The 22,089-nt window shown below is 32.8% G+C and overlaps 1 protein-coding gene across 1 annotated transcript in view; it reads left to right on the forward strand.

Annotated features, from left to right (window-relative positions):
* The first annotated feature begins 506 nt into the window (after positions 1 to 506).
* The window catches only part of Sos1 (SOS Ras/Rac guanine nucleotide exchange factor 1), an 81,405-nt gene continuing 59,822 nt past the window's right edge, over positions 507 to 22,089 (forward strand). The window contains exons 1-5 of the mRNA XM_015479397.2: positions 507 to 548; positions 13,649 to 13,774; positions 18,371 to 18,502; positions 20,356 to 20,520; positions 21,445 to 21,654. Of these exons, the coding sequence (XP_015334883.1) occupies positions 507 to 548; positions 13,649 to 13,774; positions 18,371 to 18,502; positions 20,356 to 20,520; positions 21,445 to 21,654 (675 nt within the window). The remainder of the gene's footprint in view (positions 549 to 13,648; positions 13,775 to 18,370; positions 18,503 to 20,355; positions 20,521 to 21,444; positions 21,655 to 22,089) is intronic.

Here is a 22,089-nt window from a genome sequence, read left to right on the forward strand (position 1 = left end):
TTTTGTTATAATTCTGTAAATAGTGTTGTACTTTGTTCTGGTAAGTAGTTAAATTACTTGGGATAAATCTGAACCCTTTGAGGCTTGTTTTAAGTTTTGTTAGAGCTTGTCCAAAACATCTTTAGTCTTATATTAAAGCAGTGTTTTCCTGAGATCTTTACTTGATTTCTCATGTGTTGAGAGGGTTTTCCCTCTGATTGGTAGGAACATGAACTAATTCCAGCCCTTTTATTAGAAATAAAACCAAGTAATAAAAGATCCATTAGATGCCAGTATATATGCAGCATGGACAAAAAATTGTGGAAAAGGAACAGTTCCTGTCTCCGCAGACCTTTTTCCTTTCCTTTAGGTAAACAATGTTCAACTATTACCCCCAAAAAAAAACAGGACTAGGGGTGTAGCTCAGTGGTAGAATGCTTTCCTAGCACGTGTGAGTATCTGGGTGATGGAGTGAGTTGCTGATGTGTAATATCTTAAAATGATCATTAGGATTTCAGTTGGCAGACATGAGGGGGAAGGACAAAGGCAGAGAGGACAAGCATGAGAAGGTATGGCAGTGTGAAAGTTGTGTTCAGGATCTTAATCAAATCAAAACAAGTTAACTTTGCTTCCTAACAAGCATTAACATTAGAAATAGGATGCTTCTGGGTGAAAATTTCAAACTCAGTTTTGGGGACATGTCTCTTCAACATGTTTATACATGAATATAGAGTCAAGAATTTCATTATAATACTCATTGGCAGAAGCTTGTATTTAAAATATGACAAGACTAATAGTATTTAATAAGCTACTTATGGATAAAGAAACCAGGCAGCTGTGCTTGAATAGTCAATGCTCATTGCTCTTAGTAGTCTGTTTTCTCAGTTTTTTCAAGTTTTTCAACTGTTTAAAATTAATGGGGCAGTTATAATACATTGTATTTTCAAGGCATTTTTGTAATACATCCTCCTTACATTGGAGAAAATACTTAAAACTTTCAAAACTAGAAAAGTAATGTTTTTAAAAATATGCATTATTCATAGTATTCTCTTAATATTTTGGTGTTTTGTATATTGCACATTTAAAACAGTGCACATAGCATATGTATGTTTGGCTTCAATAATAATAAATGATTATCTATGTACCTAACACACAGTTTGAGAAATAAAATATTTCCCTAATACTTAAAAGTCCCTGATGTTTTTCTAACTAACCAGTTAGAAACCATCTTTTCTCCCATCCCCTGGAGGTAACAACTTAGAATTTTGGGTTAATCAGTGCTTTTTTTTTCCCCCCTGTAGTTTCATCACATGTATAAATTCCTAAATAATGAATAGTTTGGTTTTATCTTTTTTTCTAAATTTATTGAATATAAATGGAATAATTATTTATATTGTTTGGTGACTTATTTTTGTTCAATATTATATTTTTGAGATTTATGTTATGTTCAGCTTATAGGTCTTTCATTTTCACTGCTAATATTTCATTTTATTAATTGACTACAATGTATTAATCCATTGTTGAAGTGTTGGTGGACATTTGGGTCAGTTCCAAGTTTTGCTTTTCAAACATTGCTATTACTATCTTTTGTGCTTGCTCATCTGTTGTACATGGGTAAGTTCTTCTATAATGTATTTGGAAATGGAATTGCTGGGTGTGTGTGTGTGTGTGTTATGTGTTCAACTTTACTAGTAACCCAAACTTTTATCCAAAGAGATTATGTTATTTTATGTTCCTACCAGTCATGGATGAAAATTCTCATTTCTTTGTATCTTTACAGACACTTAATATTCTCAAATATCACTTGATTTATTTTTGTCAAAATAGGTATAAAATAATGTCTTTTTTTTTCAGTTGTTGATAGACCTTTATTTATTTATACGTGGTGCTGAGAATTGAATCCAGTTCCTCACACATGCCAGGCATGTTCCTCACACATGCCAGGCACTACTGCTGAGCCCCAGCCCCAGCCCTAAAACAATATCTTGTAGTTTTTATTTGTACTGACTTGAGTACAGTGTAATTAATGTGATTGAAGGTGAGGACTTTGGTAATATTTATGGGGCAGTTGTGTGAACATGACTTCTGCCCATTATAAAAAATTGAGGTATTTAGGGGCTGGGGTTGTGGCTCAGTGGTGGAGAACTTGCCTAGCATATGTGAGGCATTGGGTTCAATCCCTGGCATTACATAAAAATAAAAACAAATAAAATAAAGGTATTGTGTGTCCATCTACCACTAAAAAATATAAAAAATAGATAAAAATATTGAGGTATTTGTTTTTACTAATACTTTGGGTTCTTTATCCTATTTTTCCTTTCCAGGTTATATGTGTTTAATTTCTTTTTACTTATCTTTGCACTTTTTGTGATATTTTGAAGAAGTAGTAGTTCTTAATTTAACGAAATTTTATGTTTTTTTATTTCATGCTTTTTTGGTCATTTAAAACTCTTTTGTACCTCAAGTTATGAAGATATCCTTACTAAAGGGGTTTAGATCTTTTGTTTATCATGATGATGTAATTTATTTGTTTTCAGTTTTTTCCCCCCTTTGGTACAAGGGATTGAACTCAGGGGCACTCGACCACTGAGCCACATCCCCAGCCCTATTTTGTACTTTATTTAGAGAGAGTCTCCTCAGCTCTTTTTTTCTCCAACATATTTTTTTTTAGTTGTCAGTGGACTTTTATTTTATTTATTTATATTCAGTGCTAAGAATGAAACCCAGTGCCTTACAGCAAGTATTCTACCTCTGAGCTACAACCTCAGACCTCTTTTCATTTATTTATTTATTTTGAGACAGGGCCTCACTAATTTAGCTGAGGCTGGCCTTGAACCTGTGATTCTCCTGGCTTAGCGTCCTGAGTAGCTAGGATTACAGGTATGTGCCACATCACTCAACAGGAATAATTTTTTGTCTGATTTTTCTTTAGGAGTGCCTTAGTTATTTTTGACTCTCTTAAGTAAATGTAGGATCTGTATTTCAATTTTTCTGAAAAATATTGTTTCAATTTTAATAACTCTTTGATGTTTAGATTATGGGAAAATTGACTTCATTATGATATTGTATATCATACCATTTAAGGCCTTTTTTGTGTGTGGGGGGGTACCAGGGATTGAACTCAGGGGCACTGGACCACTGAGCCATATCCCAGGCCTGTTTTGTATTTTATTTAGAGACAGGGTCTTACTGAGTTGCTTAGCGCCTCACTTTTTGCTGAGGCTGGCTTTGAACTTGTGATCCTCTTGCCTCAGCCTACCAAGTTGCTGGGATTACTGGTGTACACCACTGTGGCCAGCTATTTAAGGCCTTTTATTTATCATACGTTGGATAAAGAAAATGTGGTATATATACCCTATGGAATATCACTCAGCCATAAAGAAAAATGAAATTATGGTATTTGCCAGTAAATGGATGCATCGGAAGCTATCATGCTTAGTCAAATAGCCAATCCCCCAAAACCAAAGCTGAATATTCTCTGTGATATGTGGATACTAATACACAATAAGGGGAGTATGTGTGGGGGCAGAATAGAAGTTCATTAGATTAGACAAAGGGAATGAAGGGAAGGGAGGGGGAATGGGAATAGGAAAGACAGTAGAATGAATTGGACATACTTTCCTATGTTCATATATGAATATACAACCAGTCAAACTCCACATCATGTAAACCTCAAGAACGGGATCCTAGGGGTTGGTCATATTTAGCTCAGTTGGTAGAGTGCTTGCCTTGCATGCATAAGGCTCTGGGTTCTATTCCCAGCATCAAGAAAAAAAAATGGGATCCTAATTAGAATAAGTTATATGCCAGATGTATAATGTGTCAAAATACACTCTACTGTCATGCACATCTAAAAAGAACAAATTTTTAAAAAATGAATGTCCATTACAGAGTATTTGGTAATCAGACAAAAGTTTAGTGAAGATGATTAAAAAATGACTCATAATAACCAACGTAGGCCTTTTAATTTATTTTCTTTTAGTCATTAAAAAATTATATATAGGGGCTGGAATTGTAGCTCAGTGGTAGAGCACTTGCCTCGTACGTGTGAGGCACTGAGTTCGATTCCCAGCACCACATATTAATAAGAAAATAAAATAAAAGTCCATTAACAACTAAAAAAAATTATAAAAAATTTTATATATTTCCCAAGGTTAAAAATGTCATTCATTAAATTTTTATAATTTCTCCTCCCTGAAGCGTTTTGTATGTATTTTATAAGATTATTTTTTTGTGTTAAAGACTATGCTTAAAAAAAGAGAAATAAAGTGAAAGATATTTACATTTGACTAGTAAAATTTTGTAGTGAAAATGTTGTTTTATGTGTTGTTACAGCTCCTTGCTTAAAAAAACAGTCTTAAAATACATGTAAAATTAATATGTACTCACTTTGGAAGACTTGGGGGAAAAATGCATCCACATACATGCACACACACACACAGATTTTATTTTTTATTCATTGCTTACATAGTAATGCAACTATCTTATGTAGATCGTTTCAGTAATTCTAAACGGACCTATTAATTCCAGTAATTTTTATGTAGATTCTTTTAGGTTTTTCAGTGAGGGCAATTATATTCCCTGCAAATAGTAGCAGTTTTGTTCTTTTCTTTCCAATCCTTTATTGTTTTATTTGCATCTCCAGCACCCGTCTTGAATAGACATCTATGATAACAGGCATCCTTTTATTTTCCTTGGTTTTCCCAGGTAGTTCTTTTGGTATAGGACTGGATATTTTCTGTAGCATTTTTGTTTATATTCTTCATCAAATTTAGGAATTGGCCTATGAGTAATTTTACTTTCCTTTTTTCTTTTCTTACTCTGGACTACTGTCAGTTATACACAACACATGATATATGGTTGGAATTTTCTATTCCTAGAAAGATAAAATTATTTTGCATATGGGAAGTTTCAAGCTTTTGATACAATTTCTTTAATGATTGAGAACCACCAGAAATATTTTTGAATCAGTTTTGGTAATTTATATTTTTTAGGAGTTAATTCACTTAGCCTACAGCTTCAAAATTTGCCTTAAAGTTTTTCATAATTTTCTCATACTTTTTTAAAGTCTGCCGTATCTGTAGTTATGTCCTCCTTTTTAAAAACTATAATATTTTTTGTGCCTTCTCTTTTTCTTGTTTAGTCTCCTAGAAGTTTTTCTATTAGTGTTTTTCAAAGTTTTGACTTTATTTTTTATTTATTAACTTTTGCTTTCCTTTATTTCTTCTTTAGGATGTGTTTTAATCCCTTCCCCCATCCAATTTCTTAGTTTAGATGTTTAACCTTGAATTTTCATCTGTTCTTTTTTTCTGATACACATCTTTTATTTAAAAGAAATTTGTAGTTGTACATGGACAGCATGCCTTTATTTTATTTGTTTATTTTAATGCAGTGCTAAATATCGAACCCTGCATCTCACACATGCTACGTAAGCTCTCTGCCACAGAGCTACAGCCCCAGCCCTCTGATATAAATCTTTAAGACCCTAAGTTTTCTTCTAAGTACTGCTTTGGCTGCAATCCATATTATCTTTATAATTATTATTATCATTATTATTATTATCATTGTGCTAGGAATAGAGCCCAGGTACCTGTGTGTGTGCTAAGCACATACTCCAAGTTTCATATTTCTAAAGATTATTTTTAATTTTAGAATACTTTTACAGATAGTACAGAGAACTCCTCTATGTCCTTCACCCCATTGTACATTTGTCACAACTAAGAAGTCAACATTAGTGTATTATTATTTACTAAACTTGGCCAGATTTTCTAGTTTTTCCCCCAGTGCCTTTTTCTGCTTCAGGATCTCATCAGGGATACCACATTACTTTTTCTCATCTGAACTCCCTAATTCTGGGTTCTCAGATTGTCTTTGTCCTTGCTGACCTTTGGAAGCACTAGTTAAGTTTTTTACAGAATGTCTATCAATTTGGTTTTGTTCAGTATTTTCCTCAGGGTTATACTGAAATCATGGATTTTTTGCAAGAAGAATACAGAGGTAGAGTTCTGTTTTTCATCATGGTATATCAAGGTATATGCTATCAACCCAACTTCTCTCTTTAACCTTGGTCACTGAGTTATGTAGATGTTACCCCTTTCAGCTATGGTCCATTAACTAACTCTCCCACCAGCCTGCTTCCAGAGAATGTGGAAAAGTTTGAGGAGGATGACTTTTATATATAAAATGTTTATGAATGTATATTTATAATTGTTTGTATAAATATATAAATTTATTATTTTATGTTTGCTTCTTTTCATGTATTTGTGTATACATGAAATATATCTTTTATTTAGGAAATATAGATATGGTTATAATCCAGTACTACATTACTTATTTTGTTCCTCAAATTATTTCAGTTTTGACCACTGGAACTTTTTCATATTTGTTCCAGTGTCTTTTCCCCCCTTCTTTCTTTCTTCTCCCTGCCCACTATGTGTTTTTGACATACTCTCATTCTTTGTTTTATCACTTCTCTATTAATGCTACTCCAAACTCACTTGTATATTCTTTTCCCCAAACCTAGGATCATCTAATTTCCATGGAACTCCGGTTTCTCTTATTGAAGAATGTCGTTAGAAACCAAGATCTGGGCTCTCTGAGTATGCTCATTATAACAGAGGTATCAGTGTTTTTTAGGCCATCTCAGTGGACAGAAGTAAGAAATACATGTACATATATACCTACTGTATGTACATAATGGTATCACATGAGCATACTGTTCAGTTTTTGTCCATTTAACTTAAGTATATTTGATTTTAGTACATATTTTAATGCCCAGTTTTAGGTAGTAGACAGTGTCGTTGAAAAGTAATCTTACATTTGTGTACTTTTATGAATTAAAAACTAATAAGACTCTTTATTTAATTAAATTTTTTTTAGATATACATGACATACATACATGGAGTATAACTTATTCTAATTAGGATCCCATTCTTGCAGTTGTACATGATGTGGAGTTTCACTGGTTGTGTATTCATATAGGAACACAGGAAAGTTATATCCAGTTCATTCTACTGTCTTTTCTGTTCCCATCCTCCCTCTTCCCCTTCATTCCCCTTTGTAACAAGACCCTTTTTAAGACAAAAGATTATCCTGAAAAATATGGGTGGTTTATGTTTTCAGAGTTCTATAATTGAACTGCTTACAATGTATAATAAAAGATGCCTTAGCATCAATATTTTAAATGTAGTCTAATTTCTTAGCATGCAATACAGAATCCTTTATGTTCTGCCTCTTACCCATGTCATCTCGTGCTATCCGTTCTTTGTTCGTGCTTCCTTCCATTCTAACCATACACACTGCCTTGCAATTCTCAACTACAGTGGGTACTCTCAGATCTCTGTGTGTTTATTATCGATGTATTCCTTCTGGATTTTCCTCCTCATTTGATTCACCTCGCAAATTTCCATTTATTCTTCAGAATTCAGCTCAAGATAAGAATCTCCTGGGAATCATCCCCTAACTTATCCAGATACATTTAGGACTTAGGAGTTTCCTCTGTGTTAGTGTTTCTCAAAGTGTGATCTCAGAACCACTTTTAAGAATGTTTAAGAATGAATGGTTAAATGTGCAGATCCTGGGACCTATCCCCAAACTTTTCAAAGGGAATTGTTAGAATAGAGTGGATTTGTATTGTTGATATGCTCCCTAGGTGATATGCAGTATTTTCATAACCCACTCCAGAGTTTTATTGAAAACTTTAAAACATACTGTAAAGTAGAATAATGAATCTATGTGCCTATCACTAATACATCCAAGAGTTATCTAGATTTTGCCACATCTGCTTCATTTACTCTCCTTTTTCTTCCCCTGAAGTACTTTAAAACAAATCTCAGACACTGTTCTCCTTGCACACTTCAATATGCATCTTTTTCTTGCACAGCTTCAATACTATTATCATAGCTATCCAAATTAATAATAATTTATTGTGGCATCTACTAATACCATTTGAAATTCAGGTTTCTTCAGTTATCTTGGAATTGTCATTTTTGCAGTTGGTTTATTGGACTCAGGAGCCAAACAAGGTTATGAGTTATGTCTCTTAAATTTCTTTTAGCCATAGACCTTCTTTGCTCAACTGACTTGTGGAAACTGAAGTTTTCTGTTTTCTCATGATATCTCAGTTGTCCTTATATCTATAGTTTCTCTAAATAGAAGCTTTAGATGCTGGATTGTATTTATTCAGCTGTTTTGGCAGCAGTACTTTACAGGTGGTGCCATTACTTCACAGTATCAATTCTGTTCCCAATTTTGTTATGGTAACTAAAATTAGGGGTTTCAGGAGGTGGCAGCCTGAGTCCTCCTTTATAACGATTGACTCTTAACATAATAGTTTCATTTATTGATGATTGATATCTGAATTTATGTGGTTCAGGTTACAAATTGTGGTTTTTGTTACTGTACTCTCTCTGTATTATCTAGAATCCTTCTATAAGGAAGAATTCCTTATCAACTTGGGCTATTTGATTATCTCTAATTATAGCTTGCATAGGAAGAGAATGATACATATTTAATTATTCTAGAATCAGTGTCCAAGTTATATCCAGTGCTATTTAATGAGTTTTTGTTTTAAATTATCATTTGACCGTACCAGTTTGTATAATTTCATTGTATTTCAATCAACTACAATTGATTTGGTTTTAAATTAGCCCATCTTTTGCTGCCAAGAATCTCTTTCATGATATTTGTGTGTTCATGTGTTAGATTCTGTTCATCTTTGAGAGCTTCCAAGGTTCCTGGCATAAATGCTCTACACTTAAATCTCTGTGTATATATTTTTAAATATTTACTGTGCATTAATCCTACTTTAATTAAAAATTTCTTAAGATAATATGGGGTAGGATTTTTTAGTAATCACATTTCTTATAAAGTTTATTGCTATATGTTAACTCTTATCATTCTTTTCTCAAAAATTTCATGAAGTTGTTTTCATCATTTTATGAATATGGTTTTTTTTTAACATATGTAGTCCAAAGCTTCTTGGACAGTGTGCCGCATTTTTTATTTATATTTTGCTCACAGCTAAGAATGTGATAGGTACTCTTAAAACAATTTTTACTTATTTCAATCAATTTATGTTTTTGTACTGGGGATTAAACCCAGGGGCACTTTACCACCGAGCTACATTCCTAACCCTCTAGCTGTATTGCTTAGGGTTTCACTAAATTGTTAGGCTAGCCTGAAACTTGTGATTAAGGTGTGCACTTTAATGCGTGGCCCCTCTTTTTGTAGTTACATTAGCTTATAGGTAATTAAGTAAGTTTATTTCTACCAAAGCACTGACAATTATGTTGTTTTTGCTACTTGAGAATTTGAAATTTACTATGGCAAATAATTCACAACCAAAATAAAAAATTTACGAAAAAAAATGCTATCATTCACTAGATGTAGTATAAGAACATTAAATTCAAATGTCAGACTTTGAATTTCTTATCTTTTCTGCAAAGTATTACTTTCTAGTATTTCCTGTCCTGATTAAATAAGTGGTTTTCTCTCATTTCTGTCTTCAGGCCCCCATAATATTCTACCTTAACTCTCCCTTCTTTTCCACCTCTTACTTTGTTCTTTGGTCTTTGTTCTCCTTATGGAGGCTTGGGCATCATTCCAAGTAGTTTTGCTTCAATCTCATCTGTGCTTTAACCCAGCCTTCACTGACATGGTTTGATTTCAGCAAATAGATCTAATTGCATCAATTTCTAGTTTAAAACTTTCAATTATTATTCTAGTTTAAAGCTTCTCTAATCTCTTCCCAACTCCTTAGCATGATATACAAGCCTGGTCTCTACAGTCTCTGCTTTTCCCACATGTACTGTTTTGCCCAGTTAAATTTCTCCAACATACCATTTTGTTTTCAGCGTCTTTGCCTTTTTATGTGCTAGCCCTTTTATTAAATTATCTTCCTCTCTATTAGCTGTTACTACACCGTCTTTATCCTTTATGCCCCTATTCAAAGTGCGTCTTTCTGCTGGGGAATTCTCAAACTCCTCCCACACCCCAGCATTTGGTGGTTATCATTGTACCTTAAACATAACCCCATTTTTGCCTCAGCACATTGTGCTGTGGTTTAACTGGACTTTTTGAAGACAGATTTCATATCCTTTATTCATCTTTATTTCCCTGGCAAGTAACAGAAGCTCAGGAAGAGAAATAAATAGTAACACACATGGGCATCAGAACCAATTAACATTAACAGACACCAAGAAATAAGAAAATATTCTTTTTTTTTTTAAGAGAGAGAATTTTTTTAATATTTATTTTTAAATTTTCGGTGGACACAACATCTTTATTTTATTTTTAATGTGGTGCTGAGGATCTAACCCAGCGCCCTGCCCATGTCAGGTAAGCGCGCTACCGCTTGAGCCACATTCCTAGCCCAGAAAATATTCTTATTTTTGAGAAAGATATAAGTTCTCTGAATTGTTTGATATTTGCCTCTTGACTTTATTAACAATTTTGATTTTTAAACTAGGAAAAATGAGCACCTAAAACATCAAAGAGTGAGTAAACAATCCTAAAGTGAAAGAGTTTTGAATCATCAAATCTTTATTATTTGGTATGGAAAAGGTTTTGAGAATACCAGTTTCATTTGAGATGCTTCCATTTATAAATAAAGTGGCAGATCTAGGCTTAAGACATGATAAAATACAATCTAAAAGCCTTTCTAATTCTTCAGAGAGCCATTAGCTAGAAAAGGCTATTAAAGATTCATCAGAATTCAACACAGTGTTTTCTGACAGTTTATCCAAGGGGTTCCTGAATACACTTGGAGGACTTATGTATCAAACAACTAGGAATTGATATAGACCAAATCCCTTTGCTTTTTGATTCCACAAAATCTGGCAATAATAGTCAATAAAGTTCCTTCAGAGTCTGCTAGGAATTACAAGAGACAAAATGAACTGCCAAGGTAGAAGCCAAGTGGGCCCAATGAAGGTTTGAAATTCAAGAGTGACATTTTTAATTGAACATGGTGATTATATCTTAAAAGAAGAATTGTTGTCATCATCACATAAAATTCTTATTCGTGATTATCATTAGTTCTTTAGTGAAGTATTTGCATTTATTATACTTAAATTACTTTAGTTACATTTAAAGAACTATAATGAAGTTTTCTTTGTCAATAAACCTAAATATAAAAGGTAATGTTTTTGCAAACTACATTTGAGGGAAAACCCACATCTAGTTTATACCCAGTTCTAAGTGCTTATTGTAATTGCTGATAAACACACACATGCACACACCTCAGTAAATGATCAGCTATAGATGACTTCTAGAGGTTGTCATAAGATTTGGCAGGGTAATCTATTCTGTGTAGTCTTGAACAGTTTGGATCATTTGATCCATTAAATGACTAAATACCAATTTAGATGGGATGGGGCACTTTAGCTGTCTTATTGTTTTTATTCTATCTGTATGTGAAATATAATACTAGTTCTGTTTGCTCTTTAAAGAAATAGCATTTTCCTTGAAAGAACAAAGATCAGTTTATGGATTTTTAGAAATTAATATTCTGCTTGACTTTTGAACATTACCATTGCCTGTGTTTTCCAGTTTTGTTTTTAAGGAAGTAAAACAATTTATTGGTCTTGTATGAATTATAATCCTAATTTGATAGATTTAATGTTTGACAAATATTAATGTTCAGAATTTATAAGCTTTTAATGTTAAATTTAAGATGTTGGTAGAATATGTGGAAATATTTAGCATGTATTTAGAAGTATGGATCTTAAGAATCAGGAAGTTAGGACTTAGGGATAAATATGGAGTCATCTGTACATAGTATTAGTTCAAAATGTAGAAGTAAATGAGATTACTTGGGGAAAGGAATAGAAGGGAGCAGATAGATGAGAGTCCACATTTGAGGGGTGAAGGAACATATGGAACTCTATAAGAAAATTTTAAAAGGAGCAAAGAAATCAGAGAACTAGAATAGATTGAGTCACTAATATTAAGAAAAGAGTTTCAGAAAAGAAAGGAACCTGACCAAGCACCAGATAGAAATAATCCTACATGTGGTGTTAGTCTTTAGAGCTAGATGAAGATAAAGAGTATCTGAAAAGACAGTATAGGCCTTTGGGGGCATACAATTCAACATATAAGAGTAAAACTTCTGTTTGTCCGGCACAGTGGCACACACCTGTTATCCCATCTGCTCAGGAGATTGAGGCAGGAGGAGCACGAGTTTGAGGAAGGACTGGGCATGTAGCTCAGTGATAGTGTACCTCTGGGTTCAATTCCCAGTACTTTAAGAAACTTTTGTCAAGGTCCAGGTGTTTTTTGTTTGTTTTTAAAGAGTAATTCAATCATGCTAAGTTTATGAGATTTAGTACCTGTCACATTAGTCAGAATGTGTTGTCATGGTGAATGAAAAGGACTGAACTCAGAATCTTGAATCCCAAGCTCTTCGTTATTTTAACTGTGTAACCATTCAGTCATCGAATAGGATAGAGAGATTTGTAAACGGATAAATTATAATCAGATTGGTAGCTGTTATATTGAATATGATTAAAAGTGTTTGAGCAAATCAGTTAAGTCTTTTGGGGCTCAGTTTCTCCACCTATAAAAATATTTTAAAAAATAGTTTAAAACCTCATTCTCTATATAGTACCCCCTCATGCAATTCTGAATTGTTAGATTGCTATTTGCCTACAAAATATTTGCCTTAAAAAAGTATGTGCAGTGCATATGTATATATTTTAACATGTTTTTTAAAATTCTTTATATGGTACACTTCTTATAACTATTATCCCTTACCCATGGTTGTCATCCTTTCAGCTAATGAAGTACAGACAGCAGACCATCTTCAATGCCCTTGACCAGTGTGTATTGTGCACTTTCTTCTATTAAGTCCTCTACCACCCTCTGAAGTATTAAGCATGTCTTAAAACATGTATTATTTATCTCAGGGACTGTTTTTTCTTGCCATTTATTTATTTTGGCTCACAGTGAGTGATAAAGAAAAGGCGGCCTTTGTACTAGCTATTAAAATGCAAGCTTTATAAAAAGAAAGTGAAGATTATTAGGCCACCAGTCTTCCTACATGGAATGGACAAAGTCCGAAATTGTCAAAGTGTACATTTTGTGTCCTTTGATAGAGGGTGACTCTGTGTTCACAAATATTTATCAAAGGTGTACTGTGTGAGCTCTGTGTAGTGTTAAATACTGGAGATAAATTAGTAGATGTGATTATACATACACAAACACACACACACACATATATACATAATATATATCTCCTCTTGGATTTTATCGTTTAGTAGGAAAGATAAAGTTAAATAAGGGACGGAGACCCACAGGAGGCCAATTTTGCTCAAGCAGAATGTTGAATAAATGCTCTGGTTCTGACAAAAAAAAAAAAAAATCACAAACAGCATCTTTTATCATCACCTCAGTCTCTCCTTCATCTCATTGCAACTGTGGTATAAGAAAAAACATTGATATTATACAGTTAGGTAGCAGGATTTCCAAAGCATGTTATTGGCATATATGGTAAATGTGGCTAGGGAGAATGAAGGTTGAGCATGCCTGACTTTTGGGTCAGTAATATCCAGTTTGTCTTTGTAGGCTAGTTCACATTTAAATTAAAAAGAATATATATATAATTTTTTTCTTTTGTTTTAATTAGATAAACCAAACCCACATCTTAATTACTTTGCTTTTTGTTTAATAGGTCCAGGGACAAGTTCATCCGACTCTTGAGTCTAATGATGATGCTCTCCAGTATGTTGAAGAATTAATCTTGCAGTTATTAAATATGCTATGCCAAGCTCAGCCCCGAAGTGCTTCAGATGTAGAGGTATGACAAAATTAGCCTCATATTTACTTTAGATATATCGAATGTGTATGCCTTTTGTAATATCAGTGAAGGCAAAAAGAATGTGCTCTTCAATTCCAGAAAATATACGTTCAATATATATGAAAATCAAGACTGCATATCTTTAAACTTTGTGTTGGGTATATGTATATGATAGCTTTTATATTTTAGCTGTGATACTATTCCATATTTTACTTTTCAACTAAAACAGTTTTGTGATGCTAGCTAGCATTTCAAAAACATTTCCATTAGTTTCAGTAATGAGCTCAGAGAATTGGTAACACTAAAATATCTGAACAAGAGTAGTAGAATAGATTGGAAACAGAGTTGTATGAATTTACGATTTCATGGTAACATAGTTACAAAACAGAATATGGTCACTTGGTGGTGGCTGTACTAAAGGTGAAGATGAGTTGTTTAAAAGAATTAAGAGTTCATGCCCCGCACAGTGGTGCACGCCTGTAATCCCAACGGCTTGGGAGGCTGAGGCAGGAGGTTAACGAGTTCACAGCCACCCTCCACAAAAGTGAGACCCTAAGCAACTCAGTGACACCCTGTCTCTAAATAAAATACAAAATAGGGCTGGGGATATGGCTCAAAGGTCGAGTGCCCCTGAGTTAAATCCCTGGTACAACCTCTCACCCTCCTGCCCCCGCCAAAAAAAAAGAGAGAGAGAGAGAGAGAAGGTCAGAAGAGTATTTTCTGTGACCTTAATGTAAGCAATAAAGCTGCACAGGATGCTGGTACAAGAGTGTGAAAGAATGATGTTTCAGAAGCAGTTGATGAAATCTTGCATGCAGGCTGTGGGGCTAAGGCAGTTCCTGCTCTAGAAATCTTCCTAGGGGATCCAGATTTCAACTGGGACAAAGTATCAAGGAACATTGAATTACAGATGTTGTGGATATAGTGAAGGTAGTGTACTGCAGTGTAGTAATTCACTTTAATTTTTAGGGAATCCAGGGTAGGTTTCTTACATTAAATTTATACCCTTTTTTATTGAAATCAAATCAAATTATGTATATCTTTTATTTATAATTGGCTTTGGATAAGTGTTTACATTGGGGTTCACAAAATGGATCTTAAATAGAACTGGTTCCCTGACTCTGCTTCTCATTAACAATTCCAACTGCTCTTTTGGATTCTAGTTAGGTTCCCCCACAGTGTTTATAAAATGCAGCTTCCAACCGAATGTCTAATGTATTAGAATGGAGATACAAATTTCATCTTGTTTATTATCCTTATGTTTATTATCTTGTTTATTATCCTGATGTACATTCCAGGCATTTGATAGTCTGTTGACATTGTATTTATACTTATCAATTTTATCCTTTTAATTAACATAGAAACTAATACATTATTTGCCAGTATTGAAGGAAATCTCTGTGGGTTTTCAGAAGTAACTAAAAGTCTCTCAATCTTCCACTTGTATAGATTTAATCAATATGTAGATTCAAGATTGAATAAAAGATATTTCATAGATTTTTAATATTCTTAGAGGTTCTGAGACATCAAAGATATTTATCCTTTTCCTTGCCTTATTATTTTTAAATACTTTGCCTGAGCCTTTAAAATAGAGGTAGCCATATGGAATTCCAGCAAGTTGGCTTTAGGGCTAGGGATGGTTTTCTTTTCTTTCTTTCCTTTTTTTTTTTTTTTTTTAAGTGTTTGTAACAGTGTAACAGTAATAGAAATACCAATCAGTTATCTATTGGGCTTGATAATTTCAAAGTACTGTCAAATAAATTTTTGTCCTTACAATAACCTTGTGGGCTATTTACTGTTCTCCTCATACTATGTTTGGGAAAACTGACCCTCAGAATAGATAGAAATGATTGATTATTTTTTTATATTAATTGTATAATACCCTGTACCAGCCTTGGAAGGGTATTTAGATAAGAATAAAGAATGTGGAGATGAGGGCTGGGGATGTAGCTCAGTTGGTAAAGTGCTTGTCTCCCATGCACAAGGCCCTAGGTATGATCTCCAGCACCACTCCAAAAAAGAAAAAAAAAAAAATGTGGAGATGAGATAGAGAAATGAGTAAATGCTGTCTCAGTATGTTGAGGCTGCTGTAGCAATATACCTTAGACTGGCTAATTTATAAACAGCATATGTTTTCTTATTTTGTTTATTTTTAAAAATAGCATAAGTTTATTACTCATAGTTCTGGAGGTTGAGAAGTTCAAAATCAAGGCACCAGATGATATGGTCTTGTTTTCTACATATGTGTCCTTACATGGGTGAATGGGTGAATGGGGCAGGGGCTGGGGGGGATTCCTCAAGTCTCTTTTATGAAGGAACTAATTCCATTCACGAGGACAGAGTCCTTAAAACCAAGTCACCTTATAAAGGCCCCACTTTTTAATACCACCACAGTGGGTATTAAGATTTCAACATGAATTTGTTAGGGACAAGACATTCAAAACTAGCAAATTGTGTCTTAGATTCTTTTGTTAAGAAATAATCTTCCATTTTCCTTATTCAAAGTAATAAGGTCCCTAAACTTAGCAAACTCTTCAAATATATTTAAGGTGACTCCCCCCCCCAAAAAAAAATATTAAATCTATTCAGAATTTCGAGCTGGAGTTCAACTTCTGTTGTTTTCTACTGCTTTTCTACCCATGACCCATTAATAAGTCATAAAATCACTTTAGAGCATTGCCCAACCAACATTTTTAAAAATAGAAAAGACCAGTGTACTTTATATAAAAAGGGCAGATTTTGTTTGTGAAACTTTGTTTCAGTTGAGTAAATATGTATAACATGTAAGGGCATTTTATTTCTTACACTGAATTAAATTTTTAAAAAAAAGTGTTAGAAAGCCACAAGGTCACACACTATTATTAGGTTTCTACCATAGATACACCTAGTTGGTTTAACCATGGGATAAACCTTTCAATGTAAACATCTCAATAGAAATCCATGGTCTGGGAATGTAGCTCAGTGGCAGAATACTTGCCTACCCCGGGTTGAATACCTAGTAACAAAAACGGAAAACAAAAACAAAAAACCTGATCTTGTCATTTTGGGATTAACAAATCCATAGAATTAACTTGGACAAAGGAAATCATTTATTTGTTTAACAAAATAGAATGCATTTTGACACATTATATACAAATGAGGTAATTTTTGTTTTGCATGTTCCTTTCTACCCTAGTCTCTCCTTTATCATCTGCCCTTGCTCCACCAGAATTTTGAACCTTTGAATGGCCTTTACTACATGAGGCTAGCATCCTGGCAAACAGGTTTTCAACTACGTAGTTGGAAAATTTGTTAACTCCATTTTTAACTACAGTGATTTCTTTAGATACATTTCTGATTTCATTAATTAGAATATAAATAATCATTTTGCAATTCAGCAACTGATTTAGCCTAAGGCTGGCTGTGAATTTGAACAAAGATTTGCTTATGTCCTGTCATTTCTTCCAGCCCCTTCTCCACCTCCCAGATTATCACATGGCAATCTTTCTTTTATTTTCCATTTAACAGCAACTGATAAGACTTTTTTTCAGGTTTATAATCATAGTCATTTCATCCAGCAGTTTTCACACACTACCAATACTAGTTGAGTACTAGGAATTTAAAATGTTAAAAGTTGTGCAATAGTGACCTCTACTGGTTATAATCATGGTATCCTGCAAGTGGGTTTTAAAAACTTGCTAGAATGAAAGTACTTTCTGTTTAAAGTGAAGTATGAATCACATTGTCTCTTAAGGTAAGGGAATTCAGCCATTATAGTATTTTGAGTTCTTATATTTTCAGTGAAATTGTAACTGAATAACTGCTGGAAATTAAATTGAAGTTTGTTTGTTCATTTGTCTCAGAGATTGAACCCCGGAGTGCTTAACCATTGAGCCATATCCTTAGCTGTTTTTGCTTTTTATTCTGAGACAGGGCCTCACTAAGTTTCTGAGGCTGGCTTTGAACTTGAAATTCTTCTGCCTCAGTCTCCTGAGCCACTGGGATTACAGGCATGTGCCCAGCTTAAATTGAAGTATTTTGCTAAAAATCAATAACCTATGGAGGACCTTACTCTAAAGATAAACTGCCATGTATTAAAATTGTAGATACCAATGTAAATCATTGATTTCTTTGATTTGTAAATAATTTGAGGGTTGAGTACTTTTACATGATGGATAAAGAAAAAAATTTTTGAGGCTTCAATTGCATAATGCTATTTGAGCTTGTAATTGGTGTTGAAAAGTAAGGACAAGTAAATGAAAATTTAATTTAAGATATTTGCTTTTTGAGCTTAGGTCTTGTTCTTGCTTGAAATTATAAAAGTTATGTTTAAAGCAGCTTCTACTCATTCTGGTAATTAACTTTATCACAATTAAGTTGGGATTCAGAATATTATTATCTTCCTTAGATAATAGAAAGAATGTTCCATTTTTTAGTCAACAAAGAAACTAATATATTGACAATTATGGTTTTTTTCTTAGCTTAAGTGTGTTTGTAATATAAATTACACAACATGTGGAAAATTCTTTGATATTATTTGATTTTAAAAGTAAATTTTAAGTGAAGGTCACTGTTTGGTTTATTTGATGCTTAGTTGTTATTTTCCTATTTTCTAAGGAACGTGTTCAAAAAAGTTTCCCTCATCCAATTGATAAATGGGCAATAGCTGATGCTCAATCAGCTATAGAAAAGAGGAAGCGAAGAAACCCTTTATCTCTCCCAGTAGAAAAAATTCATCCTTTATTAAAGGTAAAGATGAAACACTGCCTTCTTCCCTTTGAAAAGCAAAATAAAAACCACCATTTTCAAACACTAAGAATGTTTAACTGAAGAGTAAAATTCTCTCATTTTAAGTCTTCCAGGGATTCATGTGATGGGGAGGGATGCTATGATAAGTCTAAATTGAACAACATGATTTAAGGTAATTTCATACCTTAAAGTAATTATCAATCAAATTGAAAGACTAAGAAAAGTTATTATTGTGGATTTTGTTTCCAGGTGTTATAAGAACTGCAAAGAAAATTTATAAAATTCCACCTTTCTTGTTGTTTAGAGCTAAGTTTCCATATAAATAATTTAGAAATTAATATTTTGTACAGGAAATTGTGTGAGACTTCAATAAGACTCTGTCTAATCTTTGAACAACAACAAAAAAAAATCCTGAGTATCACCTAAACTAGCCAATTCAACTTGCTGTTTACATCAGTTTAATCTCTCCAGAACTAATGGAAAGAATGACTGCTACAAACCCTAATAATTCTCTTTCTGTTCTGTTTAATACAATGAACAAACTATTGACTAACTTATAAAAAAAAAGTATAAGAATTAAAACCTTAATACTTTTAAATATCAATAATTTTGCATACACTATAATACAGGCAAAATGCTAATGCTTACTTGTATTGTCTCTGAGTTTTATTACTCAAGAAAACTATTGTCATTATTTCCAGTTTGTAATGAGAGAAAGTATCTAACTTTCTAACAGAAAGTATCTAACTCCCTGGTTCAAATCCATAAGACTCAAAGTGATAGTGTTAAATAGATCTTCTTAATATTATACATAAATGTAAGGCTTACTACTTTGATAATATTTAAGACTGTCAAATGGCATTTTTGTCTTTGGTGGCTGAATAGAAATAGCTGCCTTTGTCTTATTGACTGTTTTGACTGAGGAAATGTGCATGGAAAATTACTAAATTATTAATAATTGCATATTTCTTTGTAATTCCTTTTTTAAGATTTTCATCAACCATACATTGACTTATAGTCAGAAAGAATCAATAAATTGAGATATGTACATACTGTTAATAATCATAAATTTTGAGTTTTGTAATCTAATTGTGGATATTATTTCAAGTTACTGGTAAATCTTTACCATGATACATTTAATAGTTTTTATATATCCCAAACAGTAAATGCAGCCTGCCCACAACTTATAGTAGACTTATTTCAAAGTTTTTCTCCCCCTTAATTGGATTGTTTGGAATTTGCTCTCCTACAAGGAGAACAAAAGACCTATAAAAGACCATACTCTTTGAAGTCTAATAATAGAACTATTTAATGTGCTCTTAGTAACTACCGTTGTGCAGTGGGACAGAGCACTTTTTTTTTTTTCCCCCCCATAGGAACAGCCAGAGAAATGTGCCATTAAGATTTGGGGGAGCCTAGGTTCCTTAGGAAAAAATAGAGGTATATGATATTTCTAGATGCCAATAATGTATTTACTCTTGTATAAAAGAGAAAACTCCGTTGTTGTAGTTACTTACAGGTATTCTTACTTGGGTAATGAAGAACATAACTGAAGAGCAAAATATACCAAACTTGAACTTTGCTTCCTAAGTTAGGGATTATATATTTAATAATGTATGCTCTTAAGTGTTTTACATGACCAGGATGATTTTGCCTTGCCTTGTCTTAGTTTACATTTTTCAGTTGTAATACATATATTTTTTCATAATTGGACCATTTAAATTATAAAATAAAACATTGATAATCACAGACCTCAAAGTTAAGCTAAAGTGCATGATTTTCAAAAATTTGTAATCAGTGTGTTCAATTTTTAGTATATGGTGTCTAAACACATTTTTCTTTTAATTTTGCAGGAGGTCCTAGGTTATAAAATTGACCATCAGGTTTCTGTTTACATAGTAGCAGTATTAGAATACATTTCTGCAGACATTTTAAAGCTGGTGGGGAATTATGTAAGAAACATACGCCATTATGAAATTACAAAACAAGATATTAAAGTGGCAATGTGTGCTGATAAGGTAGGAAACTGAGCTTCTGTATGTTTTATTTCTTAAACTTGTGTACTATATTTTGGGGAATACTTCTAGTAAATCTAGTAGCAAGAATTAGGATATCACTTTCTAGAAATATATTAGATACATAATATTAAGATGTTTTTAAACATGTAGCAATTTTTATATATTGCTGCAACTAGGGTTTATTATAGTAATAATATCTTACAGTGAATTTCTTAAAATTTAATTTGAATTGGAAGATTTAAAAGGCTATAGATTTACTTGAAAACAGTTTTTTAAAATTTGAAAGTACTAAAAGTTTTATTTCAACACTTAGTTTTCTTTAAATACTACTTGTGCAGTGTTTCAATAATATTAAGACCAAACATTTATTGAAAGTTGAGCATATACATGATTTATCTCATCTGGTCATTATGATACTCTCTAATGTAGGTAATCTTATCTGTATGACACTGTAGAAGTTCACAAGAAGGGAAAGATAAGTTTCAGGAAGACTAACAATGGTAGACTTCTTGGAGAAAACAAGGCTTGTTTTGATTCATCCCTACCAAATGTAGGAAAATAAGCCAAATATGAGAGATTGAGGCCATGGAATAAGGTGAGAATGGCAAGGGTATAGAACAGAAAACACCAAATCAGAGAAATTCGAAGTAGTATTTGGGAACAAACCAGAAGTGATAGGTTAACATGAGAGACAGATAGCTACTAGTGTTGATAAAGAACTTGGAGGAGGCATGTGTAATATTAGTAGAATTCTATTTTAGAGAAGTTTTGAGGGGTTATAGCAATATATCCATAAAGATGCAGTTATATATCAGATTGTTTTTTTTAGTCATTTAAGAACTTTATTCACAGAACTTTAGGGCATTTACCTTCAAATTTGACTGTAGATTCACATTTATACTTTATATATCTCTAACCATATAGGTATTGATGGATATGTTTCATCAAGATGTAGAAGATATAAATGTATTATCTTTAACTGATGAAGAGCCTTCCACTTCAGGAGAACAAACTTACTATGATTTGGTAAAAGCATTTATGGCAGAAATTCGACAATATATAAGGGAACTAAATCTAATTATAAAAGTTTTTAGAGAGCCCTTTGTCTCCAATTCCAAATTGTTTTCAGCTAATGTAAGTATATTGTGTATATATATGTCTATCATTATATGACAACCTTGAATTTGAATTTGTCTAGTTCACACTAATTTGCCAATATTTTTAAGCTGTTGGACTTAATTTATGATCACAAATAAAATGCTACAAGTTTTAAGAGATCACATATCACATATTAAAAGAAAATATAAAAAGCAGACTGATTATATAAGTTAAAATGAATTCATAATCTTTGATACACACCAAACAATAAAGCCTCTTGTCTAGGTAGAAGATATTTTTGCTTTATTTGGCCAACTTGAGTCATTTAATAAATATTTCATTGATACCAACTGTGTTGTCAGGTACCATACTTAGCAGTGGAGATTCAAAGATAAATAAGAAACAGTTTGTTCCCTCAAGTTAAGACAGAGATGTAAATTTAAAATTAAATTGCAATACAGTGTGTAGTAA

This window comes from Marmota marmota, unplaced genomic scaffold, assembly GCF_001458135.2.
Source record: "Marmota marmota marmota unplaced genomic scaffold, marMar, whole genome shotgun sequence".
NCBI classification, from domain to species: Eukaryota; Metazoa; Chordata; class Mammalia; order Rodentia; family Sciuridae; genus Marmota; species Marmota marmota.